A 23,166-nucleotide genomic window follows, 5' to 3' on the forward strand; every position below is an offset into this window, starting at 1 on the left:
CTGGAAATGCTTCCGTGATAACACCATAAAAATTTTAAACTAATATCTTGAAAACTTTTTTATGTATTAAATTTTCTTTCTGTTCCGCTTGTACCGAGCTTGAGCGGCTTATAAAGCATGATAGAAAATTTGTTCGAAGTGCTTTGCATTCCCAAATGAATGGACGAGGTCGTGACAGTTTTAGAATTTTTTTTTTTACAACACAATGTTTTTTAGTTTTCATTTTTCTAGAGGTTAATGTGCAATAGGCATGTTGACTGTGAACGATTATTTGAATAAAAAAATCACAAAAAACAAATCTGGAAAACCAAGAGTGTCACGACCTGAACTGTTCATCAAGGAATGTAATGCAAGAAACGGAATCAAAATAGACCCAGCGGTCACAAAGAAATCCCTGGTACAAGCGACACAGTTGGCAAAAAAAAACTGTTTTGAGAAAACGGCTTCCAAAGTTGCAACATAGGTTTCACTTATCAAAAGTCGTCCCGGTTGTAGCCTTTCATGTCCTTTTGAACATGGGGCTTCTGGAATGCCTTGCCTTGAAATTGGAGTGCCTTTTACAGCCTTTCTCTTTCCAGAAAACATCATTTTCAGCTCCTCTGTGAAGAGTACATACCCCACTTTGCAGACCAAATGAAGGGGGAGATGGGTTTCAATGGGCTTTCAATGCAAAGTAGGTTAGCTGGTTGGCTGTATCGCACTGAACAGCCTCCTTTTGCAGTGTTGTCACCATGGCAACAAGTTAAGCATTTTTTTTACTTAAATTTGAACATTTTTGGCTTTTTTTTATGTTTTATCATCTTGCCTGGCACAGCAACTTAGTACTCATACGTGCAGGTGTTCATTGCCAAAAGTTTGCATACCACAAGGATGAAAATGAGCTACTTTGAAGCTTGGTAGAGTATTCTGCATAACTCCCAACTTCAATGCAAGAGCATATTTTTTTACTACTTTTGACCTTCAAGGCATCCAATATTTCTCGCAGCAAAGCCAGTATGCCCTAAGCAATGGAATCAATAATTTCACTAAAAAATCACTGTTAAATGCTGCGACAAACGTACATTTTTAATGCAGAGAACATATTTTTATTCCTATATTACTAACTCAAACTTGTTTGAATAAAAATTACGAGTGCCCGGGAAACGTTGCGCAAGAAAGGCGATATGGCTCGCGCGCATCGCAGCGCACGCTTACCGCGACATATCGAACTTTGATTATAGCTGATATGGCTGGTCAGGTCGCTTTTAAGATTAAATCTAACGTCGCAGGCATTAATTACAACTACTGGCGTTCAATCGTAACCGGTTGCCCAGTCATGTGCTGCTCCAATGCGCGTCGGCTATGCCTTGCGCGCCGCAGCGTTTGACGCGTCGACCGTTTCTTTCTCAAGGCTAGCGAGCCCACAGTCAAAACACAGCAATAACTAAGCGTGTAAACATCGCAAACCCGACCAAAAGTTCACTTTACGAACCGCTATCGCAAGCGCGCACACCGCGTCACCCTCCGGGGTCTGGCGACGGTAGAGTCACGCGCACCACGAAGCGTTCGATGACCTCCGCCTTTCGAGCCACACAACTTCCCGTAATCTGGCTCGTTATCTCCGGCATTCCCACCGCGATAACGTCCGTGTTGAATGCCATAGATTGAACAGAAACTCGGCCGAGCGAAGCGGCGAAAATGAACTCAAACCGCTCGCTACGCAGCTCAGGCGGTCGCCATCTTGCATTGCGCCCGTGACATCCAATCAGGAGGGTCGTTGTTCTGTGCCCCGACCGAGGACCAATAGCGCTTCAGCATCTATTTCTAGCTTCGTTTGTGCGTCGTTTCTTTTCTGCCGTTTGTGCGTTTGTGAATGAACGAAGATAAAAGAGACGAGCAGAAGCGGAAAGGCGATCGCTCGGCCGATCTAACCATATCAAAATGGCCGCGCCCGGTGGCACCGTTGCGAAGATAGAGCGCTCCGAAAATTGCCGTTTTTTTCGCCCTTTGGCGCTGATAGTTTGTCACCGCGCCTGACAAAAGTATTTTTTTATGCCACTTTGCGACGCTTTTCAGCCTAAAAACTTTGCAGACGCATAGAATAGGAAACATAGAAGCCGAATATGTGGGTTTCAAAAAAACGATGTTTTGGTCATTTTTCCGAAGTTGAAAGCCGCGTCCCCCCTTAACGTTACACCTATCATATTCCGTTCCATTGCTTGCTGAGTTGTCCTCAATTTAAGTTGAACCCTCTTAGTGAGCCTCCCCGAACAACACCAATTGGCTTTAACACACAATCGTCACACCTGTGCAACCAGCCGCTAAAAAGCATAAAATAAAGCTCAGTGATTATTTGGGATTCGGACAACAGTTTCGGTGCCTAAATCTTCTGTTCTCGGAGCAGTAAAAGAGAGGCAGGTCCACTTAGGAAAAATAAAGGAGGTGAGATATACCTGTAGCAATATTTGGACTCACTACTAAAAATGCCTCTCGCATTAGCCTCTTGCAGCTCTTGAAAATGTCGGCACCAAAGTAGGTGGCGCACAAGCACAGTGTTTATTCCTTATTGCATCTAGGCTCGCTACTGTGAAACTTTGGCCCTCTTTATTGTTTATCAGTCCATCCACAAGGCAAGCAGACACCACTATGCAAGAAAATGAAAGATAAGCAGACACCACTATGCAAGAAAATGAAAGATCAACATAATAGCATCAGCCTGCTAAGGTCCACTGCAGGACGAAGGCCTCTCCCATCCAACTGCTCCTGTCCTGTGCTGCCTGAGCCCATTCCTTGCCTCGGAATTTTCTAATTTCGCCCCTCCACTGAGCCACCCCGTCTTCCAGTCCCGTCTCTAGGCATCCCTTCTGATACCTTGATGGTCCATTTCGTTGCATCACATGGCCAGCCCAAGTCCACTTCCTTTTCTTAATTCAAGCTATATTGCCCTCCACCTCAGATTGTTTCCTAGTCCAAGATGCTCAAACTAAGTTTGGTTTCCAGTTGTTTAGTAGGGTGCCAAGTTTTTACCCGGCAGAACGCATTGGTTGTGCATGTTTTTCTTAGCGAGAGAGGGCATTTAACAAGGGCACACATCTCGCAGGCAATCTATTCTATTGCAGCAAGAAACTGCACTGAATAGAGAAATCCAGGAATTCTTCGATTACCCCTCACGAATGCACAAGACATTCGTTGATTCAAACTTCACAATTCCGCGCTTCCCCACATGTAGCGCTCATTTTAAGCCGCGGCGCACTTGCCTCGACGTAGTAGATTTCCGCCTCCCGTGACTTGCAGTGCTTGCAGACCGCAGCGTCTGAAAATAAAAGTCAGTAACGAAACGTCAATTTAAGAAGCGCTGATACATAACAGTTGGCTTTTAAAAGGCTTAACTGTACTGTCACAACTTCAGTCTAGTCGCCTTATAACATTATCCAAGTGCCAAGAAAATCCCATCGTTACAACTGATCATTGTTATAAGCAGGTCGCAAAAAAAAAAAAGAAAAAAAAAAAGAAGAAGACGAAACAGAGACCAAACATTTTATTCACACACAAGCAAGGTCGTGCTACTCCTTATTTGCAGAAAAGGAGCCATAGACGGCCAGCTGTGTTTGCTGCACGCAAAGCTAGCGTCCATCTTTTCAAGAGCATCTGTAGGTGCTTCACCTAGCGGACCGAAAGGTCCTTGGCGGAAACGAAGTCCCTGAATGACTGTACCATGCGTTGGGCCTCCTGCAAAGACCCTACCCGAGTAGGCTGTGCAACCATGTCGTCAGAGTTTTCACTGTCACTGCTGTCCGCAGCACTGGAGCATTGTAACACAGTAAAACCTTGTTACAAGAGACACTCAAGGGACCTGGGAAACGTGTCTCTTGTAACCAAGGTCTCTTGTGTGCAATGTTTCTAACATGGCAAACATAGGAAAACCAACCAAACCATTTTCATTCAAATGTCTCTTATAACCAAGTGTCTCTTGGAACAGTGCCTCTTGTAACGCGGTCTTGCTGTAGTTGGTTTATTCTACCATAGAGTGCATACGAAAGTGGACGTTGCCGCAGTTGTTTATCGTATTGTTATAAGTGGCTCGACTGTAATGGCGCTGGGGCAAAAACAATCACATGTTCGAAATATCAGTGCTGCCAAGATGACGAAGCACAGCTTTCCTTTTCCTCCCCGCTCTGTTTCTTTTGTTTGTTCTTGGTGTAGGACGCCAAGGAAAGGTGGCAAAAGAAACTGTCCGCATATCTGCTCCCTTCCCCACAAATGTTGTCGAAAGACGATGCTAGTTTACTACCCCCCTGCCATGTAAACGCCTCTCTTGCCTCTTCTGCCCCCTCTCACGCTCTATGCCTCCAGTCTCCTTCCTACCACAATAAGCACAGAGGATGTTTGCTCAACTAAATTCAACTTTGCCATATCCCACTGCTCGGGCTGTCTACTGGAGCCTTTTGTGACTGTTTAACTTGAAACACTGCCACGAGGGCACACCACAAGCAAGGTTTGTATTTTGAGGTCAAAAAGATTTTTTCTAGGCACATTTTTTTTATTTGCTACCGCAAATATGAAGCACAGATGTATGTTCAGTGAAAAGAACATTGCCTAGCTCCAGTTATGTACTCACGTTCTGCCTCAAATATGGCTAATGTCATCTTTCTTGCCTAACATTGTTGACAAAAAAGAAGTGTGCTTCCAGATTTCGTGGTGTGGAAATGTTTTTGCTTCCATAAACTTCTTGTCCTAGAAGTCATTGTAAGTTCTGGCCAACAGAACAAGGGACCGACAGACAGAACAAAATTTTCACGTTTAAAGGGACCATGAAGACAAAACACACGTTTGGTTCATTTGAAAGATTGCCTCGTTAGAATCATACTGACGCCACTTTTAACGTACACTTCGCTCCAATTAGCTGTATAATTATGAAAAAAGGGAAGGGCCATGCGACCCACTCGCTCATTTCCCGCAACATTACCTATGATGTCATGCCAGCCAGCTCTGTGATTGGTGGAGGCCAAAAAAAAGCAAACACAAATGAGGCAGAGCTTATAAGCTTGCCGAACGAGCTATTTGCGCTTAAATTTAGGGCACATTCTTTTTTTAGCAGTAAGAATGGTGGGATAAACAGTGGAAGTTACGAAAGCACTTGTAAATATAGAAGTGCGGATGCGTACTGTTCTTGGCACTGCGCACACTGTTTCAGCTGCACAACAGTCCGCCGCTTTCGAGTTGTCTTATATGACGTTGGCCGATTGGCGTAAGCAACGTTGTCTTACAAGACCCTGTTTGTCGAGGAGATTCCATGTTTCACGAAACGACTACTTTCTACAGTAACAAAAATAAGCCAGGTGCAAATACGGTCAAAAAACAAAGCAACGGCAGACAACAGTCCGTGCATGAGTACAATAGCGCCACCTGGGAAGACTGACGGCAAGCAGCGCTACAGCCGAATCACGCAGTTCGTTTGTATACGCACGCTTATGATTTCATTGCTGACATCCTAAAAACGCACGATTTGGCGGGAGAATCAAAGCTTTAACCTAAATTGATTAATTTCTCAGTGAATAAGGCATCACTTGCTGTCGGACAAGCGCTAGGAGCTCAATAAAGCCCGAAATCTTTCGAATAAAACAAACTTGTATTTTGTCCTCATGGTCCCTTAAGGAGCCTGAGAGAGACCAGAGTCTTTAAACGAAGAAAAATATTCCATCCTGAACAGCTGGTCCATAAATCGATCGAAACCCCCACCCCTTCCTCGCCTCCCACACAGCAGCACCCACCCTGGTGTTCAAGGACGGCCCGGCAGCCGATGCAGGTGCTCTTCTTGGTGGTGAAGGCAGCCAGGGCGCCCACCTTGGAGTGCACCACCGTCTTGGTGCGCGTGTGGTCGCCCCCTGCACCGTTGGCCACCCGGGTGGACAGGGGGAGAGACATGACAGAAAGCGGGCACGCAGTCAGTCGGAACAGCGTAGGCTTGCAAAGAGGCAATTACCCCACAAGAGGACGGAAAACTTAAGAATGGGCCAAGATTTGCAGTCAGGGGTGAACGCTGAAGGTGAACAAATTACAAATGCATCCCAGACTAGAGAGAGATAGAGGTAGATAGTAGGGGAAGTGGGCAGAGAAGGGGGGAATGCAAGCCATGTTAAACATTTCAAGCCAACACATTATTAACTAGACTCGAAAGCCGAGTGAGCTAGTTTGGTTTAATGGCTCAAAGAGGAGGACTTTAGAACAAAGGTAAAAGGAACAAAGACTGGGGCACCCTCAGCACTGAGTTTCAGCAGATTTTTTAATTGCAAGTTCCACAGCCAGATAAGCTGCATGTGCACAAGCCTCCTTCCATACGCTTGCATTTGTTACATGCACACCTGAGTCCTTCGTTTTATTTTTCCAAGCGATCAGAATCTCCTGCTCTCGTCTTCAACACCTACAGTGTGACTAGCCTCTGTCCAAGAACAAATTAAAGTTGTTTGTTCTAATGTACAGGAAGAATCCCATCACGGCTTAGTGCTACCACCTGAGGCCCCTAAGGCAGGTGAGAGTAGCCTTGACATCAAGATGGCGCTACTAAAACGACACCTGTGGGCTTCGAGCAAGCTGCAAAGCCCTTGGTGAAACTTCATCCCAAATTTTTTTCCCCTCGTTTCCCCTACAACTTCCCAGTAAAGCAAAAAGGTGGATTTGCCGAATCCCACGCACATCCGCCATTCTGCCTAATTAAGCAGGCGCCTTGAGGCTGGCTTTGTGCACTGCACTGTTCTTGTCATGCGGCAAAGCCAAGGCAGACAAGTGTGCAAAAAGAAAAAAGAAAAAAAAAATAATCATAGAATGCAAGCTATCCACTTTGCTTTAAAAACAAACTGAGTGCACAACGTCACAAGCCTATCTCAATCATGCAGACACGGCTCCCTTTCGAAAGCTCACAGGAGATTACCCCAACACACGGTTTAAAAAAGCACGGTATAAAAGCCACAACTCCCAAGCAATGAGAGAGAGAGATAGGGGAAGAGAGAGAGGGGAGATAGAAATACAGAGAGGGAGGAGAGATATATATATAGAGAGAGAGGCGGGGAGATAGGGATAGAGATAGGGAGGACAGAGAGATAAAGAAAAGGGGAGAGAGGGATAGAGAGTAAGGCAAGAGGCAGAGATGGGAGAAGGGAAAGAGGGGGTGTAGGGATAGAGAGAACGACGGGAGAGATGGGAGAACAGAGAGAGAGGGGGGAGAACTCACGGAGCAGCACGGACTCGGCCCTGGCCTCGCCCAGGATGGGCTCGAAGATGCGCAGCAGGGGCTTGCTCAGCTGGTTGTCCAGGTAGTACTGCGTGTCGATGGGGATGCTGTGCTCAAGCACGTACATGGGGTCCTCCGACTTGAGGTAGGCCGCCATGCCCTTGGAGCCCGCCACGATCACGTACGGCACCCGGTCCCCGAGGTTGGGTGCACTGCCCGCGTCGCGCTTGCGCATGCTGCGGGGAATGGACGTTGCCGTTAGTGCTCCCTCAAAACATGCAAAGCCAGAGCCAAGGCCATCCATACATACTACGGGAGGGAACCAACCACAGCATACACGCACGTGTCTTCTTATCCCGGCATAAGAGCAATGACAGCCGTGGTTATCCAGCGCAATAAGCACGCCACCAGCCTAACCAGCCTTTACAAGAGGAAGAAGTGGCCATTGTTCTCGTTATAACGCAAACTACAGTCAAAGTAATCATCACAGATTCGCAGCAAGCGTGCCGTAACTTGCCGTACCTTCTGCCTCTGCCTCTGCCTCAGCAAGAAACAGCAGAACAAAGCAAGTGAAGATACCGATACGAAATTCGCGGTAAAGGTGTGCATTTCACTTTGTGACTAAGCCAAAGCCAAAGCCAAGCCATTAGCCAGGCATTGTGGCCAACTGAGAGCTTGATGAAAAAGCAAACAAGATGTTCGAGCCATGTTTCGAGGCTTCCTGCGCAATCGCAGTCATGCAAAGCGGTCGAATTCTGTCCTTGCAATACAGTCGAATTCCATCGATTTGGCGACAGGTACAAGTTTGGTGCAAAATGGCGCAGCAGTTCTACACTGTTGTTTGACTGCAGAGCATTCTCTGGCATTGTTAAGCATGTTATACCCACCAACGAATGGAGCAGTGCCTTTAGTAATGCATTAGTGAAGCAGCAGAACTTTTCACATCTGACCGAAACTAGTGCAATCATTACGGAAGTGCATTTGTCACAGTTTAATTGGCTGCAAAGCTGAAAAACGATGAAGAAATAGAGTCCTTACTGCTCAGATGGCCCCACCTGAACTTTACAGTGAAACAGCAACTTGTCTGAAAGGAGGATGTACCGTAATTACACGATTGTAAGTCGACTCGAATGTAGGTCGACCCCCAAAAATTACATCTCTCAAAAAAAAAAAAAAAAAAATGCGAGCACCGCGTAGGAAATCGTATCACAAGGAAAAGCTCTTCCGTTAACCCACACGGCAGCTCTCCACAAAACCGTGCGCTCGTGGTATTCGCGGTAGATGTTAAAAAAGAAAAGCTTTTGTATAAGCACCCGGAATAACAATGCGCTGTAGGTTGAGCGGGAAGAATACATTCGCTGCGAGATGACAACCATCGAAGCAACCGGCAGCGGCCACTGCTGCGCGATACCAAAACAAACATGGCGGCTACGTTACCGCCGCGCATTGAATCAAGGGATTCGCTAATGCTCAGTTTGTTTGTTTTTTTATACGAATAAAACACTTCTTGAAGCGTTTTTGCATGCGATTCGTGCGCGTCGGCGTTGCGCGGGCGACTTTTTGACGCCCGCGTCAACGACTCCGCGCGCGGCAGCTTCTACTGCTTCTAAAGGCCGAACCTCATAGAGCGTTTTTTCATGCGATTCGTGCGCGTCGGGCGCGGCAGTGGGAGGAGCCTGACGACTTGCCTTAATGGGGAGGTGCGCTCTTCAAGCCGGCAGTTTGAAAGCACTTGGGACAACTGGCTGGCGCCGCCGCAGACGTTTAGGCTTACCACGGTGGCGGATATTTGATTGGCGCTTTCCCTGGCGGCGCGGATGATGCTTTATAGTGACGTTTTCGACCACATTATCAGCTCCTATCCTGCACAAACGCCTTCGTTTGTGCCTTCAGTGATATCTTAAAGAGCGGTTAGAAGCAGTAGCTGGAGCTATGCGGACCTCTTCGCGGCTGGTGACGCCACCATGTTGCCGCCGCCGATCGCGTAGCGCACGCGTGTGGCATTCGCTGCAGTGTCAGTGGCGCATTTTCGCGAGCAGAAAACGCCCCATGCGGTTCACACTTTCGACCATAACAATGGGAACGAGGGTGCAAAGCTGTCCCCACCTCGTAGCAGCCCTGATTTCTCGTTTCTCTTGCCGTGACTAGCGGTAGATGGTCCGATTTCGATTCTAAGTCGACCCCCCAACATTGGATTGTCAAATTTGAAAAAAAGGGTCGACCTATAATCGTGTAAATATGGTACGCCTGTCTATGCCCTTTCAGTAAGACACTCCCCTTGTTTTAAAAAAGAACCGAATCAACACTAGGTCGAGGTGACACACACACGGAAGATGAGTCAGAGACTGACCGGTTGGCGAGCTCGACGTGAGCCTGCTTGGCGGCGTACTCGCCGTCGTTCTTGGTGAGCTCCTTGGTGATGACCAGCTGCGAGATGTCCACCCGGTTGCACAGCAGGTCCGCTATCGTCTCCTTGGCAAACTCCACCGCCCCGTCAGGGTCCCTGATGCATCAGGATGGACAAACAGAAGAGGCAAAGGGGTTGCTGAAACTGTGGACACCATGGCGAGTTGCTTCTGAACACAGGCAGGTGCCAAGACTAATTTGTGGTGGGCTAACCTCCCCCCCACGCCCGCCCGCCCGCCCCCCCCCCACCTTTTTTCTTTTTAGCCTTTGTCACCCCCTCACTGGTAGCCATGTGCTCACAGCATGGTTAGCCTCAAAGGTGTTCGCCCGTTGCCTCTGTAAGCTTTTGAAGCGAGAGCTTTCTTAGTAGAACTGAAGGCGTCCTGTCAAAAAAAAAACTAAATCGTCACATGGGTTCGCACTTCGTTTGCAATTTGGGCCTTTGAGAGTTTGACGATCAATTGGACACGCTTTCAACGACGGTTGGGTGCACTTTTAGCGAAGGTTTCGACACAGTCTTGAAGCAGTTTTGGTGTGAGAAAGCTTTCACGCTTATCTCAACTTTCTTTAGGGAGAAATGGTAACACTTTTTTGTGTGTGCTGACGTGCGAAGTCACCACCATTGTTGAAAAAGCGGGAATAAAAACATGGAGTGCTAGAAAGCATAATTGCTCTTCAAGTAGGAGGCTGAGGACACCGCCGCGATGCGCCCTTTTGCTATACACCACACTCCTTTGAAAGCTGCCTTTTATTAAATGTTTTAAAGCTGCTTTTATTAAATACCTCCAGAACATTCCATGCATCCTTTAACTTTTTTTTTTTAATAATGAAGTTAGGAGGCTGAAATTTTCACATCTTGTAGAGATTGAGCTCCTCTGGTCATATATGCAATCAGATTTTGAATAGCTGCCCGGATAAAATGTTATGTAGCATGACTTGCAGAAAAATGGCTTTTTTGTGCACACTTTCTTTTATAGTAAAAATTTTTCCAGAAACTTTTAAAATAGCCTAAATGGATCCTTAGAATCTGCAGAGTGCACAAAACTACCTGAAAAAGCCTCATATTCATTTTCCTCACCACGAAAAAAAAATGACTGGTAGTGTGCCTTTTCTTGTTCTGTATATTTTTGTTTTATGACAGTCAGAAATATCTAAGGACACAAATTGCATAATGAACAAGATTTGTGCACTCTACGTGTTATAATGAACATCTGTGCAAAATTTCATCGTGATACAACAACTTTAAGTGGGAAAATACCGTATTTATTCGAAAATAGGTCGAGCACGAATATAGGTCGACCCCCTAAAAATTGAAGTCGCCGAAAAAAAAAATAATATATTCGATTATAGGTCGACCCACACTTTTAAGAAAAAACTTGAGGAAACTTTTTAAAACTCCCATTTATTTACAACGCGGTCACCTCACTGGTCGGACACTGCGTCGTCATCGGAACTTGCGCCGCATGCGCCGCAGTTCATTACCCACCCCCGCCCCCGACTGGCTTTGAAGGCTGAACGGCCAATCCCGCCTCGCAGCGCTAACTGTTGAGCTTTGGTCTGAATATCTTCGCAGGACACTCCGTGTCCTTTCGCACGCTCCTCTTCCACGTGCAGCCGGAGTTTTTTCTCGAGAGCCACGAAACGCACGACGCAGTCCCCTACAAGCAAAAAGTTCGTCCCGCTGTTTCCGCCATCCCCTGATCAGCTTTTCATTAACAACTAACTCTCGCTGAGCGGCGCAGTTGTTCAAGTTCTCAGCAAACAGGATCACCCGCCGCTTAAAGTCCGACGTGACATCGCGAAATGCGCAGAAAAACGTTGTGTGCGGAAATCACAACGAAGCAAACACAAAGAAAGCGCATGAAACGGAGAACGGGAGATAGTAGAGACAGCGAGCGAAGCAGGCAACGCCGTTCCGTTCATGAGGTGGCTACGCTAGGTGGCGAAAGTCACCTTTACCCCCACCTCGCGCTACGGCTCAGAAGACACCAAGCCAAGCCAATCTGGCTCTCTAGCCAGTACGTCAGCTCGCTCGTGTCCGATTCGGACGCAGGTAATGCGCGATAGCCGGCAGTGAGACTGTGGGTGGTTTTCTTACGCTGATTGTTTTGTTATTTTTTCCTTTATTTTCTTGCCAGTCTTTGTTCTAGATGCTCCGCGCTGCCGCCTGAAATTGAGGAGCGCCGGGCGCGACGGAGAAACGGATCGCTCGGTGCGCTCGCCATTTTTGATCACGACTATAGGTCGAGGTTCTTCGGTCATGATTATAGGTCGACCCTCAATTTTTAAGCACATTTTCGGAAAAAAAAAGGTCGACCTATATTCGAATAAATACGGTAAGTGTGCACAAACTCAGAAAACGGACAAAAACATCAAACTGAGAAAAACGCAATTGAAAGTTTATTTCTTTGGCAGATTCAGAAATTCTTGCTCACACAACATGCAACTTGGTGGGGATATAGTCTGAAATGTCCACATCGAGGTACTAAAACTAGAACGCTCCTGCTGCATAAGTTGCACCCTCACGGTTCTTGCGGGTGGAGTCCTCGGTACAGGCCCATTTCACTAGGCTGTGGCGATGGGACCTAGCCGCAGCAGTCAGCCTGGAAGACATCTGCCTGATCCTCCGCTGGTCACTTGCACAGCTTAGTCTAACCGGTTCTTCTGAAGTGAAGATTCCCAGTTCTTGGAGAACTTGCTCAAAGCTAGTGTGGTCCCTGTTGAACCACAACACCGTGAGAGCAGTGGCAGTCTCCACTACAGTGAACTGCAGGTTGTACGATACCGTCTTGTGCCATATGCACAGTGCTGCTTCTGTCTCCATGGATGAGTAGTCGACATTTTTTTCACACACAGGGGCATGAAAGGCTTGCCACACTTCCTCCTCTTGCTAATCAAGCTTTTGGGGGTGGCTGCAATCTTGACAGTAGTCTGACAGCACCTCAAAATCCAGGCAGAGACCAGTGTCGAGAGAAATGGCAGTGCCAACACAGTTCTGGCTTTTGTGTCCTCATTTCTGCCAAGTACAATAAAACATCACACTGACGTCAGTCTGACCAGTTTGCAACACAGTTACTTGCCTTGCTTCAGCATGGTTGTCAGAGACGACTTCTGTGGCCGCGGCATGAACTTTACTTTCTTGGCAATGTTGTGGAACGTCTTTTGGTGCAGTGGTTTTGGTATACCAAGAATAGCACAAAACCTGCACAGCTGATCATGTCCGATGCCAACCGCGCGTGCAGCGAGTACCGCTTTCACATTGATGGCGAAACTATCACGGGGACTTCCCCTGCAGAGTTCCGGGTTGCGGCCTCCGCGGCCGATGGCGGCAGCGCGCTGCGACGAGTAGATAGAAGAAACCACTCCTGCAGGGCACTCCACGTTTTTGCAAATGAGTTCCAGTACCAATGCGAGGCCCTTCCGCTTGTATGCGACCTCAACTACGACGAGTTCGTACTTCCCGCACATCGCGCACACGACGCCGCTCACAAGGTCACTCAGACCGTCGACTTCGGAGATAACTGCGCTTGCACCATTCCCGTTGCTGACTGTCTCCCCGACTTGGAAGGCTGAAACTTCTTCTCCAATGCGCTTACAAAGCTGATAGTGTCACTGATAAAACCAGCCTCACCTGGTTGAGCCGCGCTCGCAACGCTTGAAGGCGGGTCGCCGTTAGGCCTCGCCGTGCTGGTCGTGCCGGCGTTGGCCGTAATCATTGCAAGGCCGCGCCGCTTCCGCTTTCCCTTGTACGGGCGTGATGTCTGGGACTTGCGGCGATAAAAGTCATGCTTCTTCCCACCGTTCATGATTAACAACACACGATAGAAAAGATTGCGCGAAGTAGCGAATGGAACGACACGGGCGATGGCGGCTCACAAGCGGCGAGAGCCAATGGCGGTCCGATTTCACGTCACGTGATTTAAATACCCAGTGGGAGCTCCCAAAACAAGCGGGAAGAAATATTATTTTTTTATTTTTTTACGCGGAGATACGAAGCTGGCGAGCGGTTTGATTGAGAGAAGAAGGCCTTGTCTACCTCTCTCAAGTGACTGAAATGGCGGCCAGCCGCGCTGCCGTGCAGCAAAAACTCTCCAAGACGGGCGAAATTCGGCTTGATTGCGTGATTTCTAGGCTCAACGCGAGTCATTCAGACACGATTTTCACTAAGTTCTCGTTCGTATTTCGTTTTCATTTTTTTTACCATGAAAGAGGGATAGTCAAAGATGATAATGCAAGTGAAAACAAAAAAACAACGTATTTCGAAAAAATGGTGATTTTTCGCCCCGCGTGTCCCCTTAAAGGGGCCCTGAAAGGCATTTTGAGCACACTAAATGAACTAGCGCAATCGCTAGATTGGGTCGCCAACGTCACCTGTGCCAAGTATTACTCTTTTACGCGCAGCGGAAAGCTCACACTTTTGTTGCAAAGTTTGTCGCTTTTTTCTCACCCTTTCCTTCGTGTTTTTGGACGCCGCCATCTTCACATGTCTACATCATCGATTCCCAGATGTTTGTCATGAGCTAGACATCCTGCTATTGGGCGGCTTTTTCACGCACTTCCGGCAAAGAGATGAGTCGTCTGCTCAGCGTCGGCTCGCCGGCTGATCTGCCAGCGGAGTGCCGGAGTGCTTTGACATTTTACGACAAACAAAACAAGTGTAAACAAACGCTTAACCGTTTGTATTGAATGCAACACGGCCATAACACGACGTGGATTTTATCTCACGTGAGTACGTACCATAAAGAAAGTCCCGTGGCACTTCTTTGGTGCAATCGCAGAGAACGCCCTGAGCCGAATGCCCGGGTTTGACGCGTACATTTTATTCAACTTCAAAACAATCCAGAGATGCGTTTCGAACGAACGCAACGTCACAACATGCGTTGCAAGTCTGAACCGCGATTGACAGACGATGAGTTGCCTCCTCCTGCCCGTCGTAAATTCGGCACTCACCTCACACCCGGTTTGCGGGGACGAGCAGCAAGTCACAACTCTGGCGCGCAAGCAAGAAGGCTTTTGCCAGGCACACTGCACATACCCCATGCGAGGTTGAGTGGTACGTCGTTCGAGAAAGATAATCCAGACCATGGGAAGCACTATCCACCCGCAGAAGTACAATGTCGCATTTCATCGCGAAACGAACGCGTCCACAACACACAGGAGGCGATGCACACACACACACACACAGCTTCGGTCGCTGCATTGGCTTAGCTGCAAGCTTCGTTCGGACAATCAGCGATGCTACGACAATACAGAGCTGCGTGAGGACGACGTGCTAACCACTTCACGTATTTAAAAACACAGGGGCAAAGAACTAGGTTCATCGGAAGCGAAAAATCTTTCCTCCATTATAGTGCCTGAAATATACTGGCTAGTGTGCCGAGGGCGAGCTCCAGGCGGGCGCCGGGAGCGATGTACGCGGCCGTCTGCCGCTTGGGGCGCTGCCGTGCGGGAGTGTGCGCGTTCATCCGGCCCGAGCAGATCGCGCGGTTACCTCCGAGCTGCGTAGCAGACGGCAGCGGCAGAACTTTCCATTCCCGCTTGCGACGAAAGCGAGCGAAAGCGACGGGAATTCTGTCGCGCAACCAAAATTTGTCCCGACCATTCGACAAAAGCGATCGTCGCGCGACAAAGCGACGGAATTCCTGCCGCTCTCACTCGCTTTCGTCGCAAGTGCGAAGGGGCCTTTATGCGCAATTTCCGCCCCACATAAAACAAGCTCTTGCTTGTCGCCTGAGCATACGGTTGATATCGAACTACGTTACACTGTGCTTGCCAGTTTATTTAAACGATGTCACTAGGTTTGAAACGTACGCGCTCGGCGTGCAGCTTTGTAAACGCAAGCGGTTTCACATACGCACGCTATTTTGCTGCTAATAGAGTTTTAGTACAGCGTTTGTGGCCTTTGCATACGCTAAACGCTAAATCTTTGCGTCCCGCTACGTGACACCTCGATGGGAGTTTTAGTAGAGCGTCTCATCAGTTTTGCGTAGCGACACACTAATGCATACGGCGCCATCTGTCAAATGTTTTCTGAAATGTCTCGCCGGCTGATCCGCTAGCAGAGTGCCGGAGTGTTTGGACATTTTACGACTATCCAAACAAGTGCAAACAAACGCTTTCCCGTGAGTGTTGAATGCAACACACGGGTGCAGCTTGTCAGAACACGGGTTCTCGCTGATCGAGTGCAGCGTTGGTTTGCTCTTCGCCTTCACGTTCATCGCCGCTGATAAAGCGATCCGATCCGGCGCGTTTTGTGCACGGGTTCTGTGTCGGTTGAAAATGTCTTTTTTCACATGCCGCCGGTAGTAGGAATTACAACCACCGCAAAATAACACCCGGCACCAGCGGGGCCACATCTGAGACCGCTCTGTTTGGATAAACAGTGCGCGGTGCACCAAAGGGAACGAGCGCACGATTCTCCACACGCGGCTGCGAGTTCGCCGCCGATACCAACCGCACCTACGTACACCGCGAAAGGGCAAGGCCAGGCCGCACACATGCGGCCAGGTCATTCGTTCGCTTTTCCAGCCTGTGTCCATGGTGTCTACAGAGATGAAAAAGCCGAAAGAGCTGGCCCGTAGCAGACGGCAGTCTGTGGGAGCGCAATAGCGGAAGTACGTCACCGCTGAGGAGCGGAGCATCATGGGAGGGGAGGCCAACAGCGAAGAAACAGTTGAAAGGAGGAGGAAATACGGCGCGACGATAATTCGCGGTTTTTGATTTACGATTTCTCAGCTAATACTCATCGCTTTAACAAAATTCTTGCAGGAGGAGATTGCTAATACATTGCTTTATTTGGTTACATGTACATCCATGCATCGGCGGAAGGCATTTCAGGACCCCTTTAAAGCTCACACGTTCAAAAGATGCACTCGTTCAAGCGATACAAGACACCAGTTGAGCAACGGGCACTGCTGTAACCCCTGCAGAGACACCGTTGCTACCAAAAAGCCAGAAGAGGCCCCCCTCCAGAAGAAACCACCACTTGAGGGGAGCTGAATCCACCACCACCACCGGGCAACGAGAGCAGACGCACCGGTTGATGAGGATGCGCTCGAGGCAGGTGTTGATGAGGTTGGCCACCAGGGGGCAGTTGTCCCGGCGGACGGTCTCGATGCCCTTGCAGTCCATCTTGTCGTACGTCTCGGGGCGCGTGTACAGCAGGCCTGCGTACCGCTTCTTGTTGATCAGCAGGTACGGGTAGTACACCTGCGAGCACCGCGAGGGTGTTTGAAGAGGGCATCCTGTAATGTCGTTTCTACGACAAGGCTCTTGAATCGACAGGTTAAGGGGTGGACGTGGCTTTCAAAATCAACTTTTTTATTTCTTTGTGGCTTTCGATGAAAATTGGCACAGCAACTGAAAATGCTTCTGTGATAACACCATAAACATTTCAAAGTAATATTTTGAAAACTTTTTTATTTATTAATTTTTCTTTCTGTTCTGCTTGTACCGAGCTTGAGTGGCTTATAAAACATGATAGAAAACTTGTTCGAAGTGCTTTGCATTCCCAAATGAATGGACGAGGTCGTGACAGTCGTAGAATTTTTTTTTTACAACACAATGCTTTTTACTTTTCATTTTTTTAGAGGTTAATGTACAACAGGCATGTCGACTGTGAACAACTAGTTGAATAAAAAAATTTCAAAAAACAAATCTGGGAAACCAAGAGTGTCACAACCTGAACTGCTCATCAAGGAATGTAATGCAAGAAACGGAATCAAAATAGACCCAGCGGTCACGAAGAAATCCCCGGAACAAGCGACACAGGTGCCAAAAAAAAACTTTTGATGAAACAGCTTCCGAAGTTACAACATAGGTCTCACTTATCAAAAGTCGTCAGGGTCTTTTTGAACATGGGCTTCTGGAAGGCCTTGCCTTGAAATTGGAGTGCCTTTTACAGCCTTTCTCTTTCCACAAAACATCATTTTAAGCTCCTCCGTGAACAGTACATAGCCCAGTTTGCACACCAAATGGAGGGGGAGATAGTTTTCAGTGCAAAGTAGGTTAGCTGGATGGCTGTATTGCACTGGATTGTACTGGACAGCTTTCCTTTGCAGTGTTGTCACCATGACAAGTGAAGCACTCTTTTTTTATTTAAATTTGAAAATGACTCAGCTTTTTTATGTTTTATACTCTTGCCTGGAGCAGCAACTTAGTACTCATATGTACACGTGTTCATAGCCAAAAGTTTGCATACCACAAGGATGCAAAGGAGCTATTAGAAGGCTGGTATCCAACTTCAATGCAAGAGCATTTTTTACTACTTTGGACATTCAAGGCATCCAATATTTCTCGCAGCACAGTCAGTATGCCCTAACCCATAGATGTATGCATCAGTATTAATAATTTTCCTAAAAATTCACCATTGAATTGCAACAGAAAGAAAAATTTTTAAAGCAGAGAACATATTTTTATTCCCATAGTCCTAATTGAAACCTGTTTGCATGATTATAGAAGTGCACGGGAAACGTTGCACAAGAAAGGCGATATGGCTCGCGCGCATCGCAGCGCACGCTTACCACGACATATCGTACTTTGATTTTCCCTGATAAGGCTGGTCAGGTCGCTTTTAAGATTAAATCGAACCTCGCAGGCATTAATTACAACTAGTGGCGTTCAATAATAACTGGTTTCGCAGACATGTCATGCTCCAATGCGCGTCGGCTATGCCGTGCGCACCGCAGCGTTTGGCGCGTCGACCGTTTCTTCCCCAAGGCTAGCGAGCCCACAATCAAAACACAGCAATAACTAAGCACGTAAACATCGCAAATACGACTAAAAGTTCACTTCACGAACCGCTATCGCAAGCGCGCACATTGCGTGCCACTTTTCGGGGGTCGAGCGACGGTAGAGTCATGCGCACCACAAAGCGTTCGATGACCTCCGCCTTTCGAGCCGCACATCTTCCCGTAATCTGGCTCGTGATCTCAGGCATTCCCATCGCAATAACGTCTGTGTTGAATACCACATATTGAACAGAAACTTGGCCCAGCGAAGCAGCGAAAATTAACTCAAAACACGCAGTACGGAGTTCACGCGGCCGCCTTCTTGCGTTGCCGCCGCGACACCCAATCAGGAGGGTGGTCTTAGCCCGCCCTGACCGGAGGACGAATAGCACTTCAGCATCTATTTCTAGCTTCGTTTGTGCGTCATTTCTTTTCTGTCGTTTGTGCTTTTTTGAATGAATGAAGATAAAAGAGACGAGCGGAACCGGAAAGACGATCGCTTGGCCGATCTAACGATATCAAAATGGCCGCGCCCACTGGCACCGTTGCGAAGATACATGCACTCCGAAAATTGCCTTTTTTTGCCCTTTTGCGCAGATATTTTGTCACCGTGCCTGGCAGAAGTATTTTTTTATGCCACTTTGTGACGCTTTTCACTGGAAAAATTTTGCAGACGCACAGAATAGGAAACATAGAAGCCAAATATGTGGCTTTCAAAAAAACGATGTTTTGATCATTTTTCCGAAGTTGAAAGCCACGTCCCCCCTTAACGCTGTCGAACATGGGAAAAAACAGGCCGACATCGGCAGAAGTACAGGCCTGTCTAAGCAGATGGTTCGCTCTACCGTCAAGAACAAGGCCACTTCCGATGAACGCAACTCCGGTGAGATTGAAAACAGGGCTATCGAATACTCGAAGTGGTGCACCCGGAGGCGAGTCTGCCCTCATCAGTTTTTTTTATGTAATAAAAACTCTGGTTAAGTGAATTTCGGGTTTTATTATTCCCACGCATGCATCGTTCCCGTTCCGTTCAGTGAAAAATGTAAGAAATTCCTCAATAGCGGGTTGGTTCCTGTCCGAATTTCCGCCCAAAGTTCCGCCTTGGTTCCCATCCATTGTGTGCAATCGGCCGGTAACCGTGCGCAGTTGACTGGTCTAACTTTCGATTTCACAGCTGGCTGTCATCAGATTATTTCATAACAGCAGACTAAAATTGTTAAAAATGTGGAAGCTGCTTTGGGGGAACGTCAGGCAGCGATCCGATTTGTTTGACGAACGGTTTCGGGAAAACCTGCCTCGTCGTGAAGGGATTTAAAAGAGCCTAGCTAATTCAGATGGCCACGACTGATTTTTTTATAGCTGGTTAATAATTGCGCCTAGTTATATTCTTGCTTTATTTTCTCAGCTCATCATGCGTCTTTACACGCTTGACCACATGCGCTAGGCCTTTTCCAAGTGCCGGTGCTAAGCTTTGGAAACGGTGTTTAGGCGATTCTTTGGCCTCACAAGAACACTGTGCAGAGGTGCTGCAGGCGTGTAGAAAGAACAAAATGTAGGCACTATGCATATGCAATATCGTTAAAAGTACCCACTTTAGGGATTAAACCCCCCTCCCCCCCCTCACATTGTCAGATACTGCATACTTCAGCTACAGCGAACGTTTTTTTCCTTATTAAGAGGGTCCGTTGTAACGGGCGTCGACAGTAGAACAAAAATATTTTGCTTGCTCAATGCGCGCACTGCCTAGTTTATTGTCCGCTAGACACAGCTGGAAAGAAGTCCGTGATGCTCCTTTGTTTTGGACATCGCAAGCTGTGAGGACATCCATCAATGAGGGATGGTGGAGTAGGTGGCGCCCTCTGGGCGCGGTGCGGTGTGTGCGCACGGGGGAACTCGGGACTCGGGGGGAGTCGTGGAGTGGTCGAGGATGTGAGCGGTTGTATAGTGTGTTTGAATAAACCCTAACAAAGCAAAAGACTTCCTTTTCAGCGATGGCCACCACGTTCATGCCGTTTTCGCCGTCGCCATTGGCACCGAAGAAACAATGTCAACTGCATCGAGTGCAAGCGACGACCCCGGCACGTAGAACCCGTCTACATGGTAAACCACGGCGTCTTTGTCACCACTTGCATCAGTTTGTCCGGTAACATCTGTGACAGTAGCCCGTTGGCATCGACGTTGAGAAAGCCATGCTCCTTGCTCGGCCCCGCCGACTAAGCGAGAAGGATGGTTCGCTCGCCCACCCGTGCCGACGCGGGAATTTTAAAGTAGCGTCGCCGAACGCGTGTGGAGCTCTGCGAAGCACTTCACGCACCGCGGTGGGGTTTTTTCTGGGAGGGGAGACTAATATTGTTCGTTATATCCATTTGCAGGTCTACTTTACTAAGTTACAACGAGGCCTCAAATGCACGGTTGTCTATGGAGACTTCAAGGGGAATTTCATTTACATTGTTATATCCATTATTTCGTTATATCCCGTTACGTTATAACGAGGCTTGAGTGTAGTGCCGTAATATGGGCATGCACTTAAACTGCAGTTGTCAGTGTGTTAACTGAATGTCAGCATTCAAGTGATACAATGAACAGAAATACACCAAGTCATGCATCTTGGTCGTGACTTAGGTCGGTGGCCAGCAATCACAAAAACAAGCTTCTGCAACGTCATAGAGGAATTGCCAGAAGGTGGCTGGGCAGTTGCCACTACTTTTTCTCTTTTCTGCATTCATCATCATCATCATCATCAGCCTTACACACCCACTGCAGGGCAAAGGCCTCTCCCATGGATCTCCAATTGTCCCGGTCCTGTGCTAACTGCAACCAATTTTCCCCGCAAACTTTTTGATATCTCCCCATCTAACTTTCTGCCGCCCACTGCAACGCTTGCCTTCGATCCACTCTGTTACCCTTAATGACCAGCGGTTATCTTCCCTTCGCATTACATGCCCTGCCCACGTCCATTTCTTCTTCTTAATCTCTACTAATATGTCCTTAACACGTGTTTGTTCCCTGACCCACTCCGCTCTCTTCTTGTCCCTTAATGTTACACGTATCCCCTTCCGCTCCATTGCTCGCTCAGTCGTTCTCAATTTAAGTTGAACCCTCTTAGTGAGCCTCCAAGTTTCTGCCCCGTAGGTGAGTACTGGTGAGATGCCACTTTTCTTCAATATCTAGATCTTTTGTTGAAAACTTGCAATAAAACTGACCTCATTGTTATCAAGGAAAAGCAGTGTTCTCAGTAAACCAAACTTGTATTTTGTCTTCAGAGCCCTTTTAACTGTATAAGCAGGCAGACTGCCTTATTCAAACAAACAAGACCTGTCATCCCATATAAGGAACAGTTACGGGTGCCTGCAATGAAACAGACACTAGGGCCCCTTAGACAGACAACTCGAACTCAACGAAACATGCAGTCGCCCCCTTACCTTTTCGAACTCGAGGTTGATGGGTCGCACAAACTTGGCAGTGACGTAGGCGGCCGCCTCCCGGCCCAGCTCCATGGCCTTCTCCAGGGAGTCCGTGCCGAAGCGGATCATGACGGAGTCTGTGTCGCCGTAGATGACCTTGGCGTCGTGCTCGTACCCGTTGGAGCGAAGGTAGCGGGCCTCCACTTCCTGCTTCGTTTGCTCAATCATGGCACGCCCGAAGGCTGTCACACTCTGCCGGGGATGGGAGGGACAAACAGCAGTGAGAGAGAGAGAGAGAGAGAGAGAGAAATAGAAATAAAGAGAGAGAGAGAGAGATGTGTGGAATTCATATATATATGCAGGTATTATGCAAATGTGAACAGTGATTTTTGTCTTCAAAACGAATAGATGTTTGCTTCCAATAAATTTGAATAACGCCGATTCCCACTGCAACAAAGTCTGCTTCAGGGGGGACGTGGCTTTCAAAATCAACTTTTTTATTTCTTTGTGGATTTTGATGAAAATTGGCACAGCAGCTGTAAATGCTTCCGTGATAACACCATAAAAATTTCAAACTAATATTTTGAAAACTTTTTTATGTATTAAATTTTCTTTCTGTTCCGCTTGTACCGAGCTTGAGCGGCTTATAAAACATGATAGAAAACTTGTTCGAAGTGCTTTGCATTCCCAAATGAATGGACGAGGTCGTGACAGTTTAAGATTTTTTTTTTACAACACAGTGTTTTTTAGTTTTCATTTTTTTAGAGGTTAATGTGGAATAGGCATGTCGACTGTGAACGATTATTTGAATAAAAAAATCACAAAAACAAATCTGGAAAACCAAAAGTGTCACGACCTGAACTGTTCATCAAGGAATGCAATGCAAGAAACGGAATCAAAATAGACCCAGCGGTCACAAAGAAATCCCTGGTACAAGCGACACAGGTGGCAAAAAAAATTGTTTTGAGAAAACGGCTTCCGAAGTTGCAACATAGGTTTCACTTATCAAAAGTCGTCACGGTTGTAGCCTTTCATGTCCTTTTGAACATGGGGCTTCTGGAATGCTTTTCCTTGAAATTGGAGTGCCTTTTACAGCCTTTCTCTTTCCAGAAAACATCATTTTCAGCTCCTCTGTGAAGAGTACATACCCCACTTTGCAGACCAAACGAAGGGGGAGATGGGTTTCAATGGGCTTTCAATGCAAAGTAGATTACCTGGTTGGCTGTATCACACTGAACAGCCTCCTTTTGCAGTGTTGTCACCATGGCAACAAGTTAAGCATTTTTTTACTTAAATTTGAACATTTTTAGCTTTTTTTTATGTTTTATCATCTTGCCTGGCACAACAACTTAGTACTCATACGTGCAGGTGTTCATGGCCAAAAGTTTGCATACCACAAGGATGAAAATGAGCTACTCTG

At 47.4% G+C, this 23,166-nt stretch overlaps 1 protein-coding gene across 1 annotated transcript in view; it reads right to left on the reverse strand.

The window, feature by feature from the left end:
- The window catches only part of Pold1 (DNA polymerase delta 1, catalytic subunit), a 94,525-nt gene that overhangs the window by 11,211 nt on the left and 60,148 nt on the right, over positions 1-23,166 (reverse strand). Inside the window, exons 13-18 of the mRNA XM_077689335.1 lie at positions 21,765-21,998; positions 16,650-16,822; positions 9,558-9,710; positions 7,208-7,443; positions 5,751-5,864; positions 3,237-3,292 (exon numbers count right to left, since the gene is read on the reverse strand). Coding sequence (XP_077545461.1) covers positions 3,237-3,292; positions 5,751-5,864; positions 7,208-7,443; positions 9,558-9,710; positions 16,650-16,822; positions 21,765-21,998 — 966 coding nt within the window. The remainder of the gene's footprint in view (positions 1-3,236; positions 3,293-5,750; positions 5,865-7,207; positions 7,444-9,557; positions 9,711-16,649; positions 16,823-21,764; positions 21,999-23,166) is intronic.

This window comes from Haemaphysalis longicornis, unplaced genomic scaffold (genome assembly GCF_048455015.1).
Source record: "Haemaphysalis longicornis isolate Haplotype H1 unplaced genomic scaffold, Haemaphysalis longicornis Haplotype H1 scaffold_10, whole genome shotgun sequence".
Classification (NCBI taxonomy): Eukaryota; Metazoa; Arthropoda; class Arachnida; order Ixodida; family Ixodidae; genus Haemaphysalis; species Haemaphysalis longicornis.